This window comes from Pan paniscus, chromosome 5, assembly GCF_029289425.2.
Source record: "Pan paniscus chromosome 5, NHGRI_mPanPan1-v2.0_pri, whole genome shotgun sequence".
Classification (NCBI taxonomy): Eukaryota; Metazoa; Chordata; class Mammalia; order Primates; family Hominidae; genus Pan; species Pan paniscus.
In genome coordinates this window covers 118940614-118957039 of record NC_073254.2, presented here as the reverse complement: position 1 = coordinate 118957039, position 16426 = coordinate 118940614, and the positions used below count along the sequence as shown (strand labels likewise).

At 35.2% G+C, this 16426-nt stretch overlaps 1 protein-coding gene across 4 annotated transcripts in view; it reads left to right on the top strand.

Moving 5' to 3' along the window:
* The window catches only part of FBXL4 (F-box and leucine rich repeat protein 4), a 73675-nt gene that overhangs the window by 39506 nt on the left and 17743 nt on the right, over nt 1–16426 (top strand). For 2 of the 4 annotated variants that reach the window (XM_055113976.2, XM_034962566.3), the window contains 2 exons: nt 2474–2718; nt 8822–8984. In XM_055113976.2, coding sequence (XP_054969951.1) covers nt 2474–2718; nt 8822–8984 — 408 coding nt within the window. Of the gene's footprint in view, nt 1–2473; nt 2719–8770; nt 8985–16426 lie in introns of all 4 variants that reach the window. The other 2 variants (XM_034962564.3, XM_034962563.3) reach the window with 1 other exon arrangement.

The following is a 16426-nucleotide window of genomic DNA, read 5'->3' as shown; positions in this document are numbered from 1 at the left end:
GGGTTTACTTTTTACTTGAAATTTTTGATTTTTGTTTGTGTAATATTTTACACATCAACAGGTGTATCTGGATGATGAGATTTGTTAAAGAAAAATTATTCAATCATTCTAGGTATAGGGACCACTACAATGGGATTTTGCAGTGTCTGAGAGAGATTGGGTTCAACAGCATGGGCAAGTGGGAATTAATAGCCAAGGAGCAGATTAGAAAGTCAGTAAATTACTAAGAAAATTACTAAGAAACATCAGGAGTAAGGGAGATTCTGGCTACACCCTCTTTAAACTTATTTTAAAGATCATGTTGTTGTTACTCTGCGTTTTGTGATATTTTGGCTTAAAACAGTGAAATTCTGACCTGAAATTAATACTGAGCCTAGATAACAAAATAAATTGAAGAAGAGCATTTAGGTTAATTGCAAAACAAAAAGTTTAGCTAGATAAATACATTAAATTTAAAAAAACCCTCTCTCATCTAAATAAGATTTTTAACATTTAGCAAATATTTAATATCTTTTTCTTTATAATTGTTAGTTCAGAATAGGCTATTTAAGCAGTTCTTTGAAACTAGAAGCCCCCAACTGTTTAGAAAAAATAAACCTTGGACTAGTTCAAGAAGATAATTTTAATTAGAGATAACAATCTCTTGAATTCTGCCTTCTTAATAATTCTTGTATCTGTTTGCTACTCCATCATCACTGCCAGCTGCCTTAAGCAGACCCCTTATTTCCTATTTCCTAGAATTCTGTATTAGCCCCATGGCTGGTTTCTCTTCCTGCCTCCTTGCTCCCAGTAGCACGCCCACAATGATCTTTCTGAAACACAAATGTGAACATGTCACTCTAGTTTAAAACCCCTAGTTTAAAACCCTTCAGGACTCCTCATTGCTTTCAGGATAAATCCAAGCTCCTCTGTGAGGCTTTCATAACACAGTCTTTACCACTAGACTCTCTTTTCACCTGGTTTGCCCCTGACTCTTTGAAGCTGAATGTTCCGGCAAAAACCTATCATCAGAGTGAACAGGCAACCTACAGAATGGGAGAAAATTTTTGCGATCTATCCATCTGACAAAGGACTAATATCCAGAATCTACAAAGAAGTTAAACAAATTTACAAGAAAGAAACAACTCCATCAAAAAGTGGGCAAAGGATATGAACAGACACTGCTCAAAAGAAGACATTTATGCAGCCAACAAACATAAGAAAAAATGTTCATCATCACTGGTCATTAGAGAAATGCAAATCAAAATCACAATGAGATACCATCTCATGCCAGTTAGAATGGTGATCATTAAAAAGTCAGGAAACAACAGATGCTGGAGAGAATGTGGAGAAATAGGAATGTCTTTACATTGTTGGTGGGAGTGTAAATTAGTCAACCATTGTGGAAGACAGTGTGGTGATTCCTCAAGGATCTAGAACTAGAAATACCATTTGACCCAGCAATCCCATTACTGGGTATATACCCCAAGGATTATAAATCATTCTACAATAAGGACATATGCACATGTATGTTTATTGTGGCACTATTCACAGTAGCAAAGACTTGGAACCAACCCAAATATCCATCAGTGATAGACTAGATAAAGGAAATGTGGCACATATGTACCATGGAATACTATGCAGCCATAAAAAAGGATGAGTTCATGTCCTTTGCAGGGACATGGATGAAGCTGGAAACCATCATTCTCAGCAAACTAACACAGGAACAGACAACCAAGCACCGCGTGTTCTCACTCATAAGTGGGAGCTGAACAATGAGAACACCTGGACACAGGCAGGGGAACATCACACACTGGGGCCTGTGGGAGGTTGGTGGGGCTAGGGGAGGGATAACATTAGGAGAAATATCTAATGTAGGTGACGGGTTGATGGGTGCAGCAAAACACCATGGCACTTGTATACCTATGTAACACACCTGCATGTTCTGCACATGTACCCCAGAACTTAAAAGTTTTTTTTTTTTTTTTTAAAAGCTGAGTGTTCCTGGCACAGGTACACTGTACACTTTCACTTTGGAGCTAGGTCTGCTAGGCTTTAGTAGCATTCTGTGTATCTTTTTGTCAAAGCTATTAAAACGTATCATTGTCCTTACCAATCCCCACTGGACTGTAAGCACTCTGAGAATGGGCACTCTTTCTTTTCTGTCGCCAGTGTCTGGCACGTAGTAGCTGTTCAGTAATGCTGAGTATGACAAATTGTATTAGTCAATAGATTACCAAAGTGTATCTTTGCACCTAAGAAAATGAGTAGGCAATGTGAGGTGAGTATACTTTGAACAATCTTGAGATGCACTACAGTCAAATGCATGTATGATTTCTTTTATTTGGATAATTCTGTTGGATGTTTATTTACTATGTGAAAATATTGTTATAAAATGTATGACACTTTTATTCCTTGTTAGATCATGTTATATGTTTCATAGAATGATACTGCTTTTCACTCTTGATGATCTTGGTTTCTCTGTCTTATTTAGCTTATTCAACTGATTCTGAATCATCTTACACTACCAGACCTGTGTAGATTAGCACAGACTTGCAAACTACTGAGCCAGCATTGCTGTGATCCTCTGCAATACATCCACCTCAATCTGCAACCATACTGGGCAAAACTAGGTGACACTTCTCTGGAATTTCTACAGTCTCGCTGCACTCTTGTCCAGTGGCTTAATTTATCTTGGACTGGCAATAGAGGCTTCATCTCTGTTGCAGGATTTAGCAGGTTAGTACAAAGCCTTGATGAAGTTTTTTTTTTTCCCCCCAGCAGCAGGTTATACTTATTATGTAGTGGTTTTCATAATAAAAGTTTGAAATTATGTAACATGTACTTACAAAAATAAAAAGGAAATATATTTTGAGTGTCATGTTTAGAATGCTGCTGCTTATAAAAAAATAAGTGTTTCACTATCCTCTTCAGCTAAATTTTATATGAATATGAAGGGAAACTATACCCTTTACTTCATGTTTTTTAAATCCCAAGTAACTTTCAGCAGAGCTCCTGTTTCTTCTTTTTCATATTTGCAGCACAGATGATTAACACATTTTAAAAACTATTTCCAAATCAAAATCTACCTCTCTAATGTGATTTGTCAGAAATGGAAAACAATTTATTATAGAACATTTTTAATTAAATCTTAATTACATGTGCAATACATCACCCAGATTTAGAAGCTCATTTAAACTAATTATGTTGAAAATGCAGTTGCATGCTAAATAGACGACCACACTTGCAGACCTGCCCAGGTGTTTCCGCTCCTTTCTATTTAAGCATTTAGTTTCCTTACTATTAAATGTCACTTGTTAAGCATTTGAAAGCTTGCACAAGTGCATATTCATTTAGTAATGCCATAGTAATTTTTCTTAGGATAGAAACAGGTGTTTTTCTCCTAACCTTGGTCATGGTTTTTCTCATTGTATGTTACATATAATCCCAGCATTTTCCTGAAGTTAAATAATGAAGAAATAGAAACTTTAGAGAAATTTTCTGTTATTTTTAATTAATGAATACTCTTGTATTCTATTTTTAAAAAATAAAAAGTGAACTGTAGCAGTCCCTACACATATCCCCAGTGTACATTCTAGAACAGTGGTTTATGAATTAGAAATTCGTATGTGGAGCCTTGTTTCCTCAACTTAGATTATAAAAATAAAGATGCAGTTCCAGAAATAAAGATTTGATATTGTTAGATTTAAATGAAGTAATGATGTTTGAAATAGTAACAATGTGTTCCAAATACTGAGCTTGATAGTTTATGCATCAAAGTGAAAAATAAACCAAGTAGTAATGGCTAGTAGCACATGTTGAAACCATGGATGCACTGAGTTTCTTTTCTGCCAGAAATTGAACCAGGAGAAGGGGTTCATTGCTAGATATTTGGCAGCTGTCCAGTGAAACACAGTTTAGTCCTTTCTACTTCCCTTTGCCCCAAACACACATATTTCAAATTCTTTTCTCTGCTAATAGGACCAAGAAAGAACTGAAGCTAATGAAGTCTGTGAATATTTAGAGTATACATTATCATAAACCAAAACTAACTGAATATGAAAACAGAACAAGTGGTGTCAGTAAGCATTATTTTACATTATGTAGACCATTAGGGTATTTTAATTACCCTCATAGCTCTTTCCCAATGTTTTCCATTATTAAGAATTTATTAAACGTTTGTTTTCACCCTTTGTGTGCAAGGCATTGTAGTGGGTGTTGATCATATACAGAGACATGAGATATATAATATAGTTCCTGTCTTCAGGCTACAGAGAAGATAAAGATATTAAGATAAACATATGTATAACTAACCTGCACAATGTGCACATGTACCCTAAAACTTAAAGTATAATAAAAAAAAAAAAAAATGAAAAAAAAATAAATAAAAAAAAAATAAAAATAAAAATAAAAAATAAGATAAACATATAAACATATCCCTTATTTTTATAAACAGAGTAACAGGGTAGTAACTAATGTGTAGACATTAAAGAAAATATTAGTCGTGAATGGCTGAAGTCCAGCTGTACTGGCAAAGTGCTGCATATGACTGTGATAATAACGAGTAAAATATAAAGCTAATATTAATCAATTTTAAAAACTTTATGCAGCTTCTGGCGCTTGAGAAGAAACATCACTTATAAGAAGAAAACTTAGCCATACCAGTAATGGATAAAGATCTTTTGCAAAGTTAGAGTTTCTATCTACTTTCTAACCCACAATTTATCTTCCATTTTCAATTCACCCAGGGTAGTTGCTGTAGAGCAGTTTGAATAATCAGAAAAAGCCATATATAAATTTAAGTTCTCATATTTTACTGTAGTATTTCAGCCAGTAAAATCATAAGTCTTGATGGCATTCCTTTAAGTGTAGTCACTATTCCCATTAAGAAAAGAAAAAGTTGAGGTAAGAGGGAGAGAGAACCTTTTCTTGTGCGGGGCATATTGGAGTTTTGCCTACTGATTACTGTTGGCCCCCATGACTTGACTGCTGAATTGATAGTTATTATGGCTTGTAGGCAGCATTCCCAGAATAAACAATAAATATGCATGGCTTGATTATTAATGAATAATCTTTGAATAAGTATGGTCTATTTATGCTCATTACTATGAAGAAGACTTATTTGTAATACTTTAAAGAAGAAAAGCACATTTAAAAACTAGAGACCAATGTTGATGAGCTGCTTTTTGAACAAATCTTTGGGAAAAAGTTGGATGCAGTTTATTTTTGTTGCTTAAAAGCCTTATCTCACAAGTTAGAACTGTTTAACTAGATTTTAAATAACTTTTTAAGAATTTTTATTATTCAGAATAGTGGAGAAATAGGTTACATTGGAATAAAGAGAACTTAAAACTTTTAATCAGTTATTAAAATCCTATTCTAGCTACAGATTTGTGATTTATTACTTTGAGTACTGTTCATGCATATCATTACTCATTAAAATCACATCTATTATAATTCCACTTTTCTAGTATGGTTCCCTGAAGTCTTAGATGTTCCTTTCCCTGCCTGCCTGTTTGTGCTTTAGAACTTAATTGTATCATTCTGTTCAAAAAGCCTTAGGTTCATTTTTTCCCTACCATTTTTCTTCAAATATTTGCTGAATGGCCTTGATCTCCCCCTCAGTTATGTGTAGGTTTTTACTCTAAACTCCTCTTACTTGTTCTCGGTAGTTTATATTCATTCCTTTAGGAAACATTCTTGGATGCGTTCTAGATTCGAGAACTTTATTAGGTATTTTGACATAGAGCTAAAGTTTTATGGTATAAAGAGCTTATTTCCCACTAATATATTTATTCAGTTGCCTGCCTATATTTTATACAGTTGTGTCTTAGATTGTCAACTCTAGAAAGTAGAGACCATTTTAAGATGGTCTTTTCCCTTCTTTCTATCATTGTTGGATAGTACCCATATACAGTTAAGCAGGAAGTTTTGTTTTTAATGGCTTTATTTTGGATCAGCTATATTAAATAATGTTCCAAGTTATTTGGGATTAAAATTATCTTGAATATATTGTTTTAGAAAACTCGGTGAGGGTCAGCTAAAAAAACATGAGATTAGGAATTTAGAAGTCATAGATATTTATATCTAATTCTCCTCTTTTATACTTCAGGCAATTTCTGAGGACTATTACCTTTTATTTTGTGATAAGTAAACTCAAGTCATTCATGTGATCTTAATTATTTTAGGGTGCAAGTTACCATTTAGTAAATTGCTTCTTATGTACTTGTATTATTTTGGACAAATTAATCACCTCATAATGATAAGCAATTTACTTTTCTCTCCAGAGATTCCTTTTCTCATAGCAGGAGACTTAGTCTGGGATTGTTTATCTGAACTTAGGTCCTCTCATAAAACCTTCAGTATAAAAAAATACTTTGTGAGCATTCACAATGTAGAATGAATTGACTGCAGGAAGTAAACAAGCTGAGTTCTCCTTTCAAATGATCAGTGGCACAGTTGAGATGAAAAAATACATATATGTAATTATGCATTAAAGTAAAACCTGCATGAGAAGCATTAAGGAAAGAAGTAAGAGCTGTGTTCAGCTAATTGAGTCTGCTACTGTCTCTGCCCTCTTGGGATGTAGATATGAAAAGGTAGGTAGTATACATTTTGAAAATTTAAGTAGAGATAATATGAGGATATTAAATAATCTGCTCAGAGTAAAAATATGCAATATGGGATTCTTGAGAGAAAGAAAGTCAGAAAGGTAGTATAGGTATAGACTTTATCTTATTTTGCTTTCAAATTCCATCATTCATTAAATCAAGTTGGGAAGTTTCCTATTGTCTCCTAACAGTTTGCTTTCTGGTATAAAGCCAGAGTCTTTATAGTGACACACACTACGTCAACTGTCCCTCATCTCTGATCTACTCATCTCGCCATCATTTTGCGCCTCCTGCATCCCCCGTCTCACTGTTCTTCACTCTGCTTGTTATCCTGCCCTGGACTGCCCTTCCCTTTGCCTAGAATGCTCTTCCTCCAGATACCTGCTTTGCTCACCCTCTCGCTTCCTTCAGGGTTTTACTCACCACATCTCTGAAGCTTCTCTGACTACTCTGTCCATCCTTGACACTTTCTATTGCCCTTCCCTGCTTTTATTTCCTCCTGGGCACTTTTCACAAATTTGCGACTTACTTTACTCATTTGGTTATCATCTCCTTCTCTCTTCAAAACATTAGTAAGCTTCATGAGAGCAGGGATTTTGTTTTGTCCACTGCTGTCTCCCCAGTGCCTAGACTATTGCCTGGATGATAGTAGAAGCTCAGGCATATTTGTTGAATGAATGAATGAATGTGCTTCATGTGGACTGCAGTTTAGCTAATACAGCTAGCAAAGGAAGCAGCAGTGAGAGGGGTTGGAGGAGATCCAAGAGAGGGAGTTATGTGAGGAGTGTCAGAGTTTTAAGGAAGGAGTGTGCAGTTGTATGAAATGTCACAAATCAAATAATACAAGTTTGAATTTAGAATAAACGGGTGTTCAGGTGTAAATAAGATGTGCAGGCTACTGGGTTATTTACAATATTTAAATTTGCAGCAACTGAATTTTTTTATTGTTTAAATGTGATTTGGCCAAGATTTAACTTATACTTAATGTTTATGGGGTGCTTTGACCTTTAAAAACTGCATTTGCGTAGTATTTCAGCTTCAATCCCACGAGGCAGTGTGGTGAATGTTGTTACATACTTCAAGTCTGCGTTTATAGCTGAGGAAATGCTAAGACTTGAGTAGATGCCTTTTCCAAGGTCTCTGCTAGGAACTAGTCAAACAATGCAAAAAACTCCATCTTTTAACCAGTGTTACTTTCTTTTATTTACACAACTAATCTGATTTAGTCAATTTTACTTTGTATGTGTATTTGTAAGCTCATTAAATCATTTAGGAATAAAGATGTGGCATAAATTGACTAACAGTATATTACTGATGTGACACTGGTGGGAAGATTTATGTCAAGAGACCTGGACAGGCATAATTGGTACACTGTTAAGAGGGTTCAGTTTGCTTAGTTGATAAAGTTTCATGGATTCAAATACTCCTAGATTCATGTTTACTTTTAGATTGTTTTCAGGGGATGATCATAGACAGGACTATTTTTCCCCCAACTATAACCTAACTGACATAAATATTGTGGTAACTACTCTGATAAAGCATTTTGTGACCTTCATCTTGGTTTATTTCTATATATTTTATGTAAAGCTGCAATTGAATATTTTCAATATCAAGCAATCTAGCTGCTAAATAGTAACAGCTGCAAGTACCATAACAGTGCTGTAGTTAAACCCACATAGACATTTTCTGAGCTGAGAGGAGCCTAGTTTGATTTGTTTTGAGGTTATTTAAATAAGTTGTCACTTTCGTGTGCAGTGTTCAAAATATATTATCCAGTACTTGATGGATACTGTTGAGGGGGAAATATCTCCCAAGAGTTTAGAGTTTTGTTATGTTTTGCTGTGTTTTTTTTTTGTTTTTGTTTTTTGGCTTTACCAACTCAGATGTGAATTATAGGTAAGTGGGAAAAATATATCTTCTACTTTCTTAATTTTCCACTTAGCATTAGCTGACTTTTTATATGATGTGAATTCATTTTGTTCTCTCAAGTTGATTTTTTTAGCCTAACCATTCATATTTCAGTATGCAGTGAATAAGAATTTAAGCAAAACAAATTTTACATTTTCCCTAATAGAAATCTATTCTTTCAAATGTATCTACTTAGAGTTGCTAAAATTCCAAAATTCTTGCAAAAATATCTTTTAGTTTTATAAAATTCACATGGAATGTTGTTTTGGCAGGTTTCTGAAGGTTTGTGGATCTGAATTAGTACGCCTTGAATTGTCTTGCAGCCACTTTCTTAATGAAACTTGCTTAGAAGTTATTTCTGAGATGTGTCCAAATCTACAGGCCTTAAATCTCTCCTCCTGTGATAAGCTACCACCTCAAGCTTTCAACCACATTGCCAAGTTATGCAGCCTTAAACGACTTGTTCTCTATCGAACAAAAGTAGAGGTGAGAGTAATTCATAATTTTCATCATTGCTATTATGGTAGCCAACTGAAGATTTGGTTTTCTGTAATTGCTCATAATAATGTGTTTTTTTATTTTTAAATCAAGTTTATGATGCCTTCTGACTATTCTGAAATCAATAGAGCTGATTCAGTCATTGTGAAGTTATTTCAAACCTAATATGCTTTTAAATTATAAGGAAATGTTCTTCTCTATGCTCTTAAAATTTTTGTGATGCTATTTATGTCCCCAGGAAAAAAAATAAGCAGTTGGTTGAGGTAAGCCAAAATGCTGGCAGGGAATGAATTAGAGAAAGATAGGAGGATAGTATGTAAGAGGACATTTGCTTGCAGTGGGAGGAAGCAAAGTGGTATTTATCCTGGACCAGACTTGGGGGTTAAAATTTGTAATACCATAGTTAATGAGTCTCATTAAAAAAGGAATCATGTCATATATATTAGTCTACTTGCTTTTTCACATAATATCTCTAGGACATGTTTCCAGGGTCAGTGCATATATTATCTAACTCTTTTACTGTAATAGTGTATGTTATACCATAATCTATTTAACATTCTCCAAATGATCAACATTTAGTTTTTCCAGTTGTTTTCCTTTTACAAACTACCTAGCACTAACATTCTTCTGTGCATAGCTTTTTTTTTTCTTTTTTGAGACAGAGTCTCACTCTGTCGCCCAGGCTGGAGTGCAATGGCATGGTCTCGGCTCACTGAAACCTCCGCCTGGCCAGTTCAAGCGATTCTCCTGCCTCAGCCTCCTGAGTATCTGGGATTACAGGCGCGTGCCACCATGCCCAGCTAATTTTTGTATTTTTAGTAGAGACGGGGTTTCACCATGAGCCTGTGCATGGTTTTACACATACTTATTATTACTGCTGTTGGATAGAGTCCTAGAGGTGGTATTGCTAGGTTAAAGAGTATGTACCTGGGCCCCTGTAGTACATACTGTTTGTCATATGCTTTTTCCGTCTGCTGCATGCATATTGGCCTTCTTTCTATTCCTTGAATGTTCTGACCCGGTCCCAGCTCAGGGCTTTTGTTTTTTTGCCTGTCTGGAATGTTTGTCTAGCTCATTATGGCTGCCCTTTTTTCAGCTCAGTGTTCAACTTGCATATTTTTTTAGAGATGGCTTCCTGGACACTGTAGCACCCCTTCTAGTTTGTTTCCTTCATATCATCAAGTTTTATTTCCTTTTTAACATCCTTGTCACTCTCTGAAATGATACTTGTTTTCTTGCTTATTTTCTGTCTTCTCACATTAGGATATAATGGTAGAAGCCTTGTTGGTCTTTTTCATTGCCATATTTCCAGAATCTAGAATAGTACTTGGTAAAGATTGGCCATTCAGTAAATATTTGTTAAGTAAATGAATAAAGATAACCAAATTACTTTTCCAAAATGATATACCAGTGACTTGGGAGACTGGGAATGATTTGGTTCCCAAGAGAGCAGGTGGTTGTAAAGCAAGGATGCCCTTTGTGTTTGGCCTCTTTGCACTGTCTGCCTCCCCTTTGATCTTCTGCCATGTTAAGACACAGCAGGAAAGCCCTTACCAGAAGCCGAGCAGATGACAGTGCCATGCCCCTTGAAATTCCCAGCCTCCATACCTGTGAGCTAAATAAACTCTTTTTCTTTATCAGCTACCCACCCTCAGGTATTTTGTTATAGCAACACCGAATGAATTAAGATGGCATTATTCTCAATTTTGGGCAAAATATTTAGCTAGACTTCAACAGGTGACCTGGCAGGGTGGAGAGAAGACTTTGATTCTAGTTCTAGCCCTGCCAGCAATAAGCTTGGTAATCTAGGTGAAGACATTGTCTCAGATTTCCAGATTTTTTATTTGTAAAATGAAATAATTATTGTCCCTGAATGCCAGATGATATTAGCCTGTGTTTTCATTGGTCTGTGGTGAAATGACTCCCCATTTGTGTGGGTATAAAATTGCTAGCTATCTTTTCTTGGGTAGGACTGTTCATTCTGAAATTATGCCATACCTGCTTTTTACTGGCACATTTACTATTTTATGGGCCTAAGTACTATAAACGAAATCCTCTGAGCAAGGAGGATTTAAATGCCTCATTTAAAATTTTCTGATTGTTTAATAAGAAATATAGCATGCATAATTATTAAATGTAGTTATTAAATGAGCCTTTGAGAAGAAAAATAGGGTAAAAACCAAAAAAATATTAACTTGCTAGGCATCTTATATCTATTGTGGCTTGTGAAAATATATCCCATGAGATGTTTTTGAAATGTTGTATAGTAATGTGATCTAAGTGTCAGAGAATTATTAGTCTACAGTTTTCTTAAATTTGTTTCAGACTGATAGATATGACCAAATTTTTTAAGTGTGATTTATGAGGATTAAGAAGATTTCATATCTGAAGAGTAGAAATTTATACATACGTACCTAGGTCTAGATAGCATAAGCTCTGGTTTCCCTCAGTTACTTAAATACAGATGTAAAATCATTGTATGAATATATTAAATAAAATTTAGGTTGTACCCTCTGTTACTTCCTATTAAATTTTTTTTATTGGCTCATCTGGTAAAATATAAACACTACACAATTTTTCTGACATTGAATATGTAGAAAAAAATTATAAAACTGAGTTTTCAGTGATCTATGGTTGACTTAAAATTAAAGATGCTGTTATTTTAGTGATATAAATGGCAAATGTGAAATTTAGAAAAATCTTACCCAGGCAGTGTTTACTTTTAATGCCTCCGAACTCATTGCTTTCTACCTATACTTCACTCTCTTATTGTCTCCTCATTCTTGGGATCTGTATCAGAGTCCCACATGGGCACTAAGTAAATTAGAAAAAGGAGAGTTGGCAAAATAATCAGCTGATTTCTTTAAAAACAGAAGCTACAGCACTAGTATTCATGGCAATCTGTAAACACCTCCATTGTCACTTAAGCAAAGCGTTATGTCACCTCCTTCTTCCTTTGATACACACACTCCTTTTACCTTGCACCTAATGATGGTGTATGAGAGCAAACAGAGAATGAGAAGACAAGGTGTAGGAGACTGGTCTCTCTTTAAATGTTCCACAAAATCACTGGCAGTATATTCTCATTCTAGACTCTGTTTTGAAGAAGGAGCAGTAATTGATTTCAAATGCCTCTGCTTGCTCTAAGGACATACGTGAAAAGAAAAAGAAGATAATAATTTCAGTTTTCTTGGAGAGGTTATTTTGTTTTAAAAGGGCTACAAATTATCTGGTACCGCTTTAACCCTGTTTTCCTGAACCCTACAAAATTCTAAAATAAGCAAAAATTAGTATTAAAAATATGGATTGTATTATAGCATATTAACCTCACAGAGACCAGTTTATGATACAATACTGTTACATTTTATGTGCCTTTACATAATTTGCATTAATAAATATAGTATATTTATGCCATTTTGCAAGACTTAGACAAGTCCGTATGCATAGTGCATAAAGCTTTTGAGGATTTTGAAGACCTGGATTTTTAGTCCCAAAGTTTGGGAAAAAGCTACTGAATATATTCTGTTGGCTGTCCTAGATATTTTGCATTATTATTTCTTTACACCAGTCTGAATAGGGTTGGTGGTACTCTCATCTTTACACATAATTAAATTAAGGTCTCAAAAGATTAATAAATTGCCTGCTGGCACAAGCAATAGAGTCAGGATTTGAACTCAGGTCTTGTGGCCTTGGTGTTGTAGTTAAAATTATAACATATATAAAAGCATAGAATAGTAGTTATTCTGATAGCTTGGCTATTTACCTAAAACAAGGATTTTCTTTACTACTTACTATTTCTAATTTGTAGTTGGTAAGGAGATACAACATAGTAACTAACATATACAACATTATAATCCATGATAAAATACAAACTATTATGTTTATGTTTTATAAATATCTTCTGCAGGAAAATGGATTTTTTGTCTTTTTACTATGAACAAGCTTAGTTTGAAGTCTTAGTTGTTCTGAATTTATAAATCACAATTTGTTATTCAAATTACATTTAGAAACATTTAAGTGAAAGTTTGTAGAATCAATACATAATTAACTGCTTTAAGTAAGTAGTTTATATAGGCCTACTCTCAATTTTATACTGTAATGGAGAGCAGCATTGAGACAGATAATCCTCAAAATAATTTTGACATGTAAAATGATGTGTTGTTGATAGCTAGGTGATGTATTCTTAAGTCGTTAGCCATAGCCAGGCATGCAGCAGGCCTGATGACTCAGTAAGAATGAGACCTCAGGAGAATAGAACTGTGGCAGGGTCAGAATTGTCTTATATGCTGATGTGGTCCCTCCCTGCATCAGTGGTTGTTCAGAATTTTTAGCCTTATAATAAGATAGTAAAATATAGTTCAACTTGGTTTCTTAATTTATTTCATGAGATCTTTTTCTTTCTTTAGATGTGTTTAGGATTACAATGAAAAATGACTTCATCAGAGAAATAACAAATGTCTTATAAATTTAGCAAAGAAAATTCACTAAGTAAGCTATGTGCAGAGTCAGTGGCATATATTTGTTGAATTTCATTAGACGCAGAGCATTAAATACATGCCTAGTAAAGAACAACATACTATTACATCAATAAAAGACAGAGTGGACGGGTATACAGTAAGCCCAAATATATGCTCGCATTGTCACAGGCTTGTCCTTAGTTGGAGGGTGATCTGTGTTGGGAAACCTTTTTAGAAGAAATTACTCTTGAGCTGAGATTTATGCCCTGTCGTGAAATGGGTTGGTAAATAGGGTAATTTTTTTTCCTCCTGAATTTGGTGGATCTTTTAGAGTTGAATAGACAGCACTTTCTGCAACAGATGGGAATTTAGACAGGAAGGACACTTTAGTTGTGCTTAGTTTCTTCTACCATCCGTGGCATGGAAATAATTAGGTATTATAATGATTTAAAGGACTTAAGTTCAGTCTTTTTGGTTCTTTTCTTTTCATAAGATTCTTATTATGTACGATAAAGCATTGATTGCAAGTACTTCTTTAACCATACATGATGATGTATTTTCGTGAAAGTAGAGCTGTAAAAATCTAGCCCATTCAGCTGGGCTCAGGGGCTCATGCCTGTAATCCCAGCACTTTGGGAGGCTGAGGCAGAAGGATCACTTGAGATCAGGAGTTCAAGATCAGCCTAAGCAACATAGCAAGACCCCATCTCTACAGAAAATTTAAAAAATTAGCTGGACATGCCCCTGTAGTCCCACTCAGGAGACTGAGGTGGGAGGATCACTTGAGCCCACGAGGTCGAGGCTACAGTGAGCTGTGATTGTGCCACTGCACTCCAGCCTGAGTGACAGAGCAAGACCCTGTCTCAAAAATAAAATAAATCGGACACATTAAATTGATTTTTAAATACTTGAAAATACTTTTATTTTGAAATAATTTCCGACTTACAGAGAAATTGAAAAAAAAATGATTTCTTATGTATTTTCACCCAGGTTCCCCTACTATATGCATAATTGTTTTAGTGAACCATTTGAATATAAGTTGAAAACATAATAACCCTTTACCCCTGGGGCATTATAAGTGAAAGACATAATTTGCCCCTAAAAGGGCATATATCTGTAATGTACTTTCAAATACTTGTGTTATGGGCTGAATTGTATCTCCCTGAAATTCGTACATTGAAGTCCTACCCCCCAGTACCTAAGAATGTGACTGTATTTGAGACAGGGTTTTTAAAGAGGTAATTAAGGTTAAATGAGGTCATTAGGGTGGAGCCTAATCCAATATGACTGGTGTCCTTAAGGAAGAGGAGATTAGGGGACACACACACAAGGAAGACCATGTGAAGACAATGGAAGAAGATGACCCGCTACAAGCCAGTAAGAGAAGTCTTAGAGGAAACCAACTCTGTTGACACCTAGATCTCAGATTTCTAGCCTCCAGAATTGTAAGCAAGTAAATTTCTGATGGTTAAACTACCTAGTCTATGATACTTTGTTATAGCAGCCCTAGAAAACTAATACACCTTGTATAGGATAGCATAAGAAAAGTTTTTTAACATAGTGCATGAGAGTGTCTTTAAGATAAGTCCCACGCGTACTAAAACAATCTGGACTAGTTTTAGAAGTTTGAAGGTGTTTACCTTTTCTCTGTTTGGGGGAAAAAAAAATCTGGAGTCAGGGGTGAAAGTGGGGCATGATAGGTAGCTCAGTAAGAATGTTATTCTGTTGCTTAGCAGCAGACTGGAAAACCAGGAGTGTTTTTTAAAAGTTGGAGTTATAAATGGAACACCTGCATCCAGTTTTGATTGCCTCACTTCAAGAATGATAGAGCATAAATTGAAAGAATCTGAAGAAGTGAAAAAACTGATTATAGGTATTGTGGGGGACTAGTATATGACAGTAATCCATAAGTATGGTTCAGCATCTGTTTACTTGGCCTACTCAGCTGTGTCGACAGTTTCAAGGACCCCTCTGCTTTTATCTTCATGAACTAGAAGACAACAAAAGAAGTTGATCTTTACTTCTGTAGGATATTAACACTCTCCTATTTTTTTCTTTCTGTGCCAGTTTATTTGGCAGAACATATATATAAGTAAAATTGCACACCAGCCTGACTGTTAATGAAAGCAGCTGGGCTTTCTACAAAAGGTATATTAACTGTCTTTTGAAAGAGTGTGATTTAATTTAGTGCTACGAATTTGTTTTCTGACATGCGTATATGGTGGTCTCCTTACCGCATTCTTATTTGATTTAAACAATACATTATTGTATTTTGGTAAGTAGAGCAGGGATGAGCTTTCTTTTAAAAGAGCCATTGCAACTAACAAAGTCAGACTATAAGACCAAACTGATTGGCAAATGAAGAGGGTGGCTTCTCACTTACAGAGCCAGTGCTGGTAACTAAGACGAGGGTGAGAAATTAAAATAGAAAGAACCGGCTTTGGTCACCTAAATTAACTAATGCAGGATGTTGTTAGTTGTCATCTAAAATGCAGTCTATTTAAAATAGAAATGTTAATATAGCTAGATAATATGTAAAACAGAAAGATATTAGTAATTACTTTGTTCTTAAACACAATCAAGAATCAGTAGTTTTAATAGCTGATAATAAGTTTAATTATCACAGATAAAACTAACAAACTTTCTTAGAGTCCTTGGTATGTGTCTCTAGGCTATATTTCTGTATCCTGATTGGCCTTGTAGAACTTTCAATGGGAATAGGTGACTTGGTGGGGTGAGTATGTGTGCCCTGAATGAATGGACTGTAGTCCAGTTACAGTCAAGAAGCCTAACTTGTGAGTGCAGAGGTGGGGAAGATCATCTTTTAATGGGGGCAGACTCCTTATCAAACACAACCATGACAGTGACCAATAAGCCAGGTGTAAGAAATCTACCTGGAAAGGACACCATTCATTAGAGATGGCTGATTAACCCATCCTCTCACAGTTGGCATGTCCTGAGGAAAGCCAAATT